Raw genomic sequence first — 9,505 nt, 5'->3', positions numbered from 1 at the left:
ACAGAGCACACATTGCACATTTTAATTTTAATTAAGTCGTGTTCCTTTATGTAGGGCAACGTGTCATTCTAACGCTGTTGTCATTATACCCCACAAAAACACTACCTTGTGAAAAAATAACTGAAAGAATAAATAAAAAAGAAGACGAAGAAGGTGGTCCATCTCTGTGGGTAAGTGTTTTAAATGAGAATAAGTAGGCGGTGGTCATTGGTTAGCTCCTCCTGTACCGCGCATTAATTCTTTTTTTATTTTTTTTTTACGCACCCTGAAATATTCCTGAGCAACCTTTGACTTTTAAACATGGCTGTCTCCAAGAAAGTGGTCCTCGCTGTTGCTGTTGCTGCCCTTGCAGCGTTCGTCGGACACGCGTATCTCAGAATGCTGTAAGTATTTCGGATTCTCAGAGGGAAGTGGCCGCATGCGGTTTTGTGGTCGGGAATTCGGGAACAACTGATTCTGTACAACCGATCACCGCAGTGAGTTAAAGTTCAGTCCCGTTTAACCCCTCCCTGCAGGAGACTGACTCTTGCCAATAGAGAGGAGCTGCCTATCAAACACCTCAACTGCCACTATTTAGAGGGTATTGGTATGTAACCTCTATATTCATGCTCTTGTTTACATTTTTGGAGTTTGCACTGTTGAGTATCTGTGGTGGAGGTATACATGTGTTGAAGAGTGTGAAGTCCAAATAACTGAGTAGGTCAAATGTCAACAAGGCAAAGCATTATTTTCTGAGGAAGCGCCTTGTGTTTTGTTTATCACAGAATATGGGGCAGAGGATATCACGATACTTAAATATGGGCTGGCCTTCATGAGTACGGTAAGTTATCAGTTTTATGATCACGGCAAAGCTGCAAGATTTCTGAAGAGCTGCAGAAATATGAACTATTTAGTCACTACAATTTTCTTAATGAATCCTCTACACACAGTCAATGGTTTACACCGATCAGCCACAACATTAAAACCACTGACAGGAGAAGTTAAGAACATTGACCATCTTGTGACAATACAACGTTTTGCCAGGAAAGTTTTGGACCTGGCATTCATGTGGATGTTACTTAGACGTGTACCACACAGCTAGACCAGACCAGACCAGGCACCCCCACCCCGTAGAAATGACACTACCTTTGACGGCAGCAGGATGCAGCATTACACATGCGCACACACAAAAACGGTTTAGGAACAACTAAAAAAAAATTTTAAAAATCATGAAAAACAGCACAGGGTGTTGACCTGGCCTCTAAATTCACTAGATCCCAAACTGATCAAGGATCTGTGGGATGATCCACAGAGGCCCCTCCCCTCAACCTATAGGACCCAGAGGCTAAACTAACAACATCCTGTTGCCAGACACCACAGACACCCTCAGAAGGACCATGTCCATTCTCTGATGAGTCTCAACTGTTTTGGAGGCACAAGGGAGACCTACACAATATTAGGAAGGTGGTCATAATGTTTTGCCTGATCGGTGTATATGAATTGTGAATCAAATAAAAAAAGTCTGCAGAAGTCTCTTACATGCTGTGTTTTCTACGTAGGGCTTGAAGTTTCTGATGCTGCCTTCGTTCTCCGACGGACCAGGGAAAATGTATGCTTTGGATCTGCTGCACCCAAGCCCAACTCCAGTGGAGTTGCAGATCAAAGGAGAGCTGGACCTTAGTTCGTTCAATCCGCATGGCATCAGTGTGTACGTCGATGAAGCAGGTGAGGCAACATCTCAGCTTTAGAGCAAAAAAATAATTCTAATAATTATGGCTTCAGACGTACACAAATCTATCTTCTAGTGCATGTACATGCAGTCCCTTTTAGTTTTCATGTATCCTCTGGAATACTGGAAATACAGGGCATGATGATGCTTACACACATATGTAATATGAGAGTTGTGTATTTAAAGTGGATCACATGAAGAAAACAAGCTTTCTGGAAGAAAAAAGTAAAAAATTAAACGTGATTTTAAAGTTGTTTTTTCAATGAACATTTTAGCATTCATGGCCTGCTTTTACACATGGGAACAACCTCTATAAAGTGAACACCTGCAAGTGATTCTCAGGAATGCAGCATCTAGTGTTTGTAATTAGTTTCTTACTGAGTATTGTCCACTCTCCTTCAGCTGTATTAACTTGCCTCTAATTCTAACCCAACTTCCCCTAGTGCTTAAGTGAAATGGTTGGTTTTCTTTTCTCGTTTTACATTAGTTTAATTTATTTATGTTGATTTTCTTGGGATATAACTTTGTCTTTGTGTCATTAGTATTTAAATACTCATTAATTCATTAATATATAAGTATTTGATACTCGCCAGTTAACTTAAAAGTAAGACACACTGTGAAGCAGGGAGTCCAGTCATTTAGCAAACATGTGTTTCCCAAATCAACGACAACAAGTCATTTTCCGGGAAGTGCAGTGGTAACCAACTCTTGCTTCTAACCAAAAGTGCGTCACAGAGTCAGCCAGGACTGAAATGTTAAGGATTAAAATAAAAAGCAATTGCAATGGCGTGGCCAGCAAGACAAAGCGCAGCACACTGTTAGATGTGGACAGTGTCAACACTCAACACATAATTTTTCACATTTCTTTGCAGATGACTCTGTTTACCTGTTCGTCGTCAATCACCCCGAGCAAAAAAGCCAAGTGGAGATCTTCCGCTTTGTTGAGGAGGACACACTTGTGCACCTAAAAACTATTAAGCACCCCTTACTCCACAGGTGTGTCTTGTATAATAAGCCCCTCACTCTTCATCTTCAATTACCTGCCCAGGGACTGCAGATGGAAATTAGCTCCTAGCTATAATCTGGTACAAGCCATCTTTTTACTTCGCGTAATTAATGAACCTTGTACATGGTCCCTGTCTTAAATAAACCAATAAAATAAAATAAAATAAAATAATATTTTTATTCATTTGTTTTTTTAATATATATATATATATATTTTTTTTTTTTACGTATTTCAGTGTGAATGACGTTGTCGCGGTTGGAGTGGAGAGCTTCTACGCCACAAACCATCAGTACTTTCACAATGATCTACTTCATTTACTGACCATCGTCCTGGGTCTGCAGTGGTGTGATGTGGTGTACTACAGCCCAGACGAAGTGAGGGTGGCGTTCAGTGGGATTCAGTCCTCGAACGGGATCAACATGTCTCCTGACAAACGGTTATTCTCACTTCACTTCAATTTCATCCGCGTTTTCAGGTGCACGTTAGTCAAACTGATCATAATACGTTTTCTGCAATTCTAAAATATATATTTTTTTTTTGTTTTATACAGGCATATTTATGTTTCGGACATCGTTGACCACGAAGTAGACGTTTTTGAGAGGCGAGAAGGGGAACAGTTAGTGTTTATTAAGGTGATGCAGTGTTCTCTTATTTTCAGAAATAACTGAATTTAATAACATCTTGTTTTTTGGATTAATTACATTAAACACAATATGCTAAATGGCCTTGGAGATGGTGCTAGGACTTTTTTTCACATTTAGACATTTCTTTAAGTCTTTATGTCTTTATGTTAAGATAACTGGTGGCTGGCTGTAGATTCATATTTAATATCGAGAGTTAAGAGTTGTATGAGTCTCCTCATCCACATTAGAGGTTTACAGTATCAGTATTTCTGTTGGACGGGGTGCAGTTATCAGGTCTTATTTACTGTGCGTTAACGTGTTTTACCAGTCTGTAGTCGTTGGGTCCCTGTGTGATAACATCGAGGTGGACCACAAGACTGGAGACTTATGGCTGGGTTGCCATCCAAGCTCCTTGAAGCTATCTCAGTTTAACCCTGAAGACCCTCCGGGCTCCGAGGTTTGTGTTCTGTTTCCTCTTCTAAATGCGTGCCTCTACTTTATTATTATTAGTGGCCTGATTTTATTAATGTTTCCCTTCAGATCATCAAGGTCAAGGACATTCACTCAGAGCGGCCGGTGGTGACCCAGGAGTACATTGACGACGGCCGCGTGATCATGGGCTCCACTGTGGCAGCTCCCTCTGAGGGGAAGCTGCTCATCGGCTCTATTTTCCACAAAGCCTTACAGTGTGACTTGAAATAGTTTGTGCAGCATGTATCTGGGATCTACTGCTGTTGGTAGAAATGTTGCATCAAACAGCCTGCACGGGTACAAAATAGAAAATTTAATGTTGATCAAATGTTTGCAAAAATAGATTTACATTGGTCCATTGAGTGCAGCCAACATTTGAATTAATACATCAAATATTATTGTTGGAATACAGAAAGGCACTGGCGAACCGGGCAGTCGCCCGGGGCGGCATTTTTTCATGACACAAGGGGGGCGGCACGAGCACTTGGAAAAAAAATAAAAAATAAATCTGCACCGCTCCATGGTTTTCTATTATCTGTCATGTCTGTGTGGGGATATTGTCGCCCCCTGCAGCTGCAGGCGCCCCTGCTTGCTGAGAAGGTGCCATGCACAGAAGCTGTGTGTGAGAAAGGAAAGGGGGGGTCCACTGTGTAAAAGGGCTAAAGTCAGTCACACCTTGACTTTCTTCCATATAACGCACATTTCATTCATAATATTATAAATACAGGCCTATAATTCCTGCACGTTTTTGTTTTTATGAATTGTGTGAAATGGCCAAATAAAAATAGGTAATACAAAATGATTATGCGGTCACCAAGGTGAATTGGTTTAGTCTTGACTTCTGGTCGTGAGTGACAGCATTGGGGGAGATGGACAGAAAAAGGTCAAAGCCATCAGGTGACCAATTTAGGAAAAAAAAGAAAAGAAGAGGAGAAATGAGCAAAAGATAAAGGTATGCTGTGTTCTCTCTGTATGATTACAGTATCCATGTCATGAATGAAGGGCTAATGTTAATTGGTGGTATACGTTTGTTAGCCTTTTTGCTACGATGCTTGCAATGCTTATACAACAGTAATTCATCTTAACAAACACCAGATCTAATTTCACCGTAAGATTGTGCTTTGTAACAAAACTGTTACAAGTTCAGTTGTTATTTATTTCCATCACGTTGGGTCCTGTAATTAGCCAACGGAATTTTCATATCTGTAGGTAGTTTCAAAGATGAACATTTGCCATTTGCTACAACTCCATTTCGTGTCAAACATAGTTTAACCAGTCATAACTAAAAGTGTGCCAAGCATAGAATTGGAGGCAGTAACCAAGGAGCTAATTGTTCCTCCCTGAAAGATAGATTAATATAGCGTCTAATGACAGACACTTAGCCTGTAAGGGCATGTTTATTTAAATTTACAATTCATGGAAGTTTTGTATAAGAGTTATATTGTAGTCTACGGCCTTTTGATGTCAGTTTCAACTGTAATTTCAGGGGAACTTCTAAAATATTTTGGAGCATCCTCTGCCACTGGTCAGAATGAACCACCCACCTCCCTTGCTAGACAAGACCTGCCATCTACCTACCTATTGGAGGTGGAGATTGTGCACCTTAAAAATTGTGTTTCCTGTTGTAATTGCAATAGTTGTATAACTGGATTCTCTTAAGTGTGATTTTCAAATGTTCTATTGAAGTATTTGTGCAATTGATAAGTATAAGTTTCTGTTTCACTTATATTGTTATAATAAAACATGGTTGTTTGTGCAAAATGTTGTGTTATTTCTTTTCGCGGGGGGATGCCTTCCAGGTAGCTCCATATTCTTCCACTGACATGAAAACGAATGGAGGGTTCACCTGCAGGTGCACCAACAGCCCCCACAAAAGAGGATGCAGAACACGCGGCCGTTTTTTGTCTTGGGAGCAACATTACCCCACAAAAATACTACCTTGTGAAAAAGTGACTGAAAGAATAAATAAAAAAGAAGACGAAGAAGGTGGTCCATCTCTGTGGGTAAGTGTTTTAAATGAGAATAAGTAGGCGGTGATCATTGGTTAGCTCCTCCTGTACAGCGCATTAATTCTTTTTTTTTTTTTTTTTTTTTTTTACGCACCTTGGATGTATTCCCGAGCAACCTTTGACTTTTAAACATGGCTGTCTCCAAGAAAGTGGCCCTCGCTGTTGCTGTTGCTGCCCTTGCAGCGTTCGTCGGACACGCGTATCTCAGAATGCTGTAAGTATTTCGGATTCTCAGAGGGAAGTGGTCGCATGCGGTTTTGTGGTCGGGAATTCGGGAACAACTGATTCTGTACAACCGATCACCGCAGTGAGTTAAAGTTCAGTCCCGTTTAACCCCTCCCTGCAGGAGACTGACTCTTGCCAATAGAGAGGAGCTGCCTATCAAACACCTCAACTGCCACTATTTAGAGGGTATTGGTATGTAACCTCTATATTCATGCTCTTGTTTACATTTTTGGAGTTTGCACTGTTAAGTATCTGTGGTGGAGATATACATGTGTTGAAGAGTGTGAAGTCCAAATAACTGAGTAGGTCACATGTCAACAAGGCAAAGCATTATTTTCTGAGGAAACGCCTTGTGTTTTGTTTATCACAGAATATGGGGCAGAGGATATCACAATACTCAAATATGGGCTGGCCTTCATGAGTACAGTAAGTTATCAGTTTTATGATCACGGCAAAGCTGCAAGATTTCTGAAGAGCTGCAGAAATATGAGCTATTTAGTCACTACAATTTTCTTAATGAATCCTCCACATACGATCAGCCACAACATTAAAATCACTGACAGGAGAAGTGAATAACATTGACCATCTTGTGACAGTGTTCTGCTGGGAAGGTTTTGGACCTGGCATTCATGTGGATGTTACTTAGACATGTACCACCCACCTAGACCAGACCAGGCACTCCCACCCCATAGCAATGACACTCCTTGATGGCAGCAGCCATCCCCAGCAGGATGCAGCCTGACACAGGCTCACACACAAGAACAGTTTAGGAACAACTAGAAAAAACATGAAAAACAGCACAAGGTGTTGACCTGGCCTCCAAATTCACTAGATCCCAAACTGATCAAGTGTCTGTGGGATGATCCTCTGAGGCACCTCCCCTCAACCCACAGGACCCAGAGGCCCCCCACTAATAACTTCCTGTTGCCAGACACCACAGGACACCCTCAGAAGGCCCATGTCCATTCTCTGATGAGTCACAACTGTTTTGGAGGCACAAGGGAGACCTACACAATATTAGGAAGGTGGTTATAATGTTTTGCCTGATCGGTGTATATGAATTGTGATTACCAATTAATAAACTGACCTCTTAAATAAAAGTCTGCAGAAGTCTCTTACATGCTGTGTTTTCCTCGTAGGGGTTGAAGTTTCCGATGCTGCCTTCATTCTCCGACGGACCAGGGAAAATGTATGTTTTGGATCTGCTGCACCCAAGCCCAACTCCAGTGGAGTTGCAGATCAAAGGAGAGCTGGACCTTAGTTCGTTCAATCCGCATGGCATCAGTGTGTACGTCGATGAAGCAGGTGAGACAACATCTCAGCTTAAGAGCAAAAAAAAAAAACTAATAATTATTGCTTTAAGCGTGCACAAATCTATCTTCTAGTGCATGTACATGCAGTCCCTTTTAGTTTTAATGTATCCTCTGGAATACTGGAAATACAGGGCATGATGATGCTTACACACATATGTAATATGAGAGTTGTGTATTTAAAGTGGATTACATCAACAAACTCCACTGTCAGCCTTTTTTCTTAGCAGCTTTCTGGAAAAAAATAAGTGAAAAATTAAACGTGATTTTAAAGTTGTTTTTTTAATGAACATTTTAGCATTCATGGCCTGCTTTTACACATGGGAACAACCTCTATAAAGTGAACACCTGCAAGTGATTCTCAGGAATGCAGCATTTAGTGTTTGTAATTAGTTTCTTACTGAGTATTGTCCACTCTCCTTAAGCTGTATTAACTTGCCTCTAATTCTAACCCAACTTCCCCTAGTGCTTAAGTGAAATGGTTGGTTTTCTTTTCTCGTTTTAAATGAGTTTAATTTATTTTTGTTGATTTTCTTGGGATATAACTTTGTCTTTGTGTTAATATTTAACTTGACACTTGCCAGTTAACTTAAAAGTAAGACACACTGTGAAGCAGAGACTCCAGTCATTTAGCAAACATGTGTTTCCCAAAACAACACTCGTTTTCCGGGAAGTGCAGTGGCAACCCACTCTTGCTTCCAACCACAAGTGCATCACAGAGTCAGCCAGGAACAAAATAAAAAGCAATTGCAATGGCGTGGCCAGCAAGACAAAGCGCAGCACACTGTTAGATGAGAACAGTGTCAACACTCAACACATAATTTTTTCACATTTCTTTGCAGATGACTCTGTTTACCTGTTTGTCGTCAATCACCCCGAGCACAAAAGCCAAGTGGAGATCTTCCGTTTCGTTGAGGAGGACACACTTGTGCACCTAAAAACTATTAAGCACCCCTTACTCCACAGGTGTGTCTTGTATAATAAACCCTTCACTCTTCATCTTCGATATTTTTATTCATTTATTTTCTTTTTAATATTTATATATATATTTTTTTTTTTACGTATTTCAGTGTGAATGACGTTGTCGCGGTTGGAGTGGAGAGCTTCTACGCCACAAACCATCAGTACTTTCAAAATGATCTACTTCATTTACTGACCATCGTCCTGGGTCTGCAGTGGTGTGATGTGGTGTACTACAGCCCAGACGAAGTGAGGGTGGCGTTCAGTGGGATTCAGTCCTCGAACGGGATCAACATGTCTCCTGACAAACGGTTATTCTCACTTCACTTCATTTTTCACGTGCACGTCAAACTGATCATTACACATTTTCTGCAATTCTAAAATATATATATACATTTTTTGTTTTATACAGGCATATTTATGTTTCGGACATCATTGACCATGAAGTAGACGTTTTTGAGAGGCGAGAAGGGGAACAGTTAGTGTTTATTAAGGTGATGCAGTGTTCTCTTATTTTCAGAAATAACTAAATTTAATAACATCTTGTTTTTTGGATTAATTACGTTAAACACAATATGCTAAATGGCTTTGGAGATGGTGCTAGGACTTTTTTTTCACATTTAGACATTTCTTTAAGTCTTTATGTCTTTATGCTAAGATAACTGGTGGCTGGCTGTAGATTCATATTTAATGTCGAGAGTTAAGAGTTGTATGAGTCGGGGTGCAGTTATCAGGTCTTATTTACTGTGCGTTAACGTGTTTTACCAGTCTGTAGCCGTTGGGTCCCTGTGTGATAACATCGAGGTGGACCACAAGACTGGAGACTTATGGCTGGGTTGCCATCCAAGCTTGTTGAAGCTATCTCAGTTTAACCCTGAAGACCCTCCCGGCGCCGAGGTTTGTGTTTCATTTCCTCTTCTAAATGCGTGCCTCTACTTCATTATTATTAGTGGCCTGATTTTATTAATGTTTCCCTTCAGATCATCAAGGTCAAGGACATTCACTCAGAGCGGCCGGTGGTGACCCAGGAGTACACTGACGACGGCCGCGTGATCATGGGCTCCACTGTGGCAGCTCCCTATGAGGGGAAGCTGCTCATCGGCTCCATTTTCCACAAAGCCTTACAGTGTGACTTGAAATAGTTTGTGCAGCATGTATCTGGGATCTACTGCTGTTGGTAGAAATGTTGCATC

General features: G+C 40.9%; 2 protein-coding genes across 2 annotated transcripts; both read left to right on the top strand.

Moving 5' to 3' along the window:
- Positions 1-216: 216 nt before the first annotated feature.
- On the top strand, positions 217-7,171 carry LOC311496787 (serum paraoxonase/arylesterase 2-like). The gene is made up of 9 exons (XM_084556772.1): positions 217-383; positions 516-586; positions 765-820; positions 1,539-1,704; positions 2,581-2,704; positions 2,950-3,150; positions 3,265-3,346; positions 3,666-3,794; positions 3,878-7,171. Exons 1-9 carry the CDS (start codon positions 301-303, stop codon positions 4,037-4,039), a joined length of 1,074 nt encoding a protein of 357 aa, XP_084412898.1. The 5' UTR covers positions 217-300; the 3' UTR covers positions 4,040-7,171.
- LOC311497563 (serum paraoxonase/arylesterase 2-like) lies at positions 5,941-9,457 on the top strand. The gene is made up of 9 exons (XM_084557877.1): positions 5,941-6,031; positions 6,164-6,234; positions 6,413-6,468; positions 7,182-7,347; positions 8,195-8,318; positions 8,423-8,623; positions 8,725-8,806; positions 9,081-9,209; positions 9,293-9,457. The coding sequence occupies exons 1-9, from the start codon at positions 5,949-5,951 to the stop codon at positions 9,452-9,454; spliced, it is 1,074 nt and encodes a 357-aa protein (XP_084414003.1). The 5' UTR covers positions 5,941-5,948; the 3' UTR covers positions 9,455-9,457.
- Positions 9,458-9,505: the final 48 nt, after the last annotated feature.

The sequence above is a fragment of the Chelon labrosus genome (genome assembly GCF_963514085.1).
Source record: "Chelon labrosus genome assembly, chromosome: 12".
Classification (NCBI taxonomy): Eukaryota; Metazoa; Chordata; class Actinopteri; order Mugiliformes; family Mugilidae; genus Chelon; species Chelon labrosus.
Note: the sequence above shows the minus strand (reverse complement) of the source record. Positions and strands in the feature narration are given on the sequence as shown.

Coding starts and splice junctions, on each gene's coding strand:
- LOC311496787 (XM_084556772.1), top strand. CDS start 301: ATGGCTGTCTCCAAGAAAGTGGTCCTCGCTGTTGCTGTTGCTGCCCTT. Junction 587..764: donor CCACTATTTAGAGGGTATTG/GTATGTAACCTC, acceptor TGTTTATCACAG/AATATGGGGCAGAGGATATC. Junction 2,705..2,949: donor AAGCACCCCTTACTCCACAG/GTGTGTCTTGTA, acceptor TACGTATTTCAG/TGTGAATGACGTTGTCGCGG.
- LOC311497563 (XM_084557877.1), top strand. CDS start 5,949: ATGGCTGTCTCCAAGAAAGTGGCCCTCGCTGTTGCTGTTGCTGCCCTT. Junction 6,235..6,412: donor CCACTATTTAGAGGGTATTG/GTATGTAACCTC, acceptor TGTTTATCACAG/AATATGGGGCAGAGGATATC. Junction 6,469..7,181: donor GGCTGGCCTTCATGAGTACA/GTAAGTTATCAG, acceptor TTTTCCTCGTAG/GGGTTGAAGTTTCCGATGCT.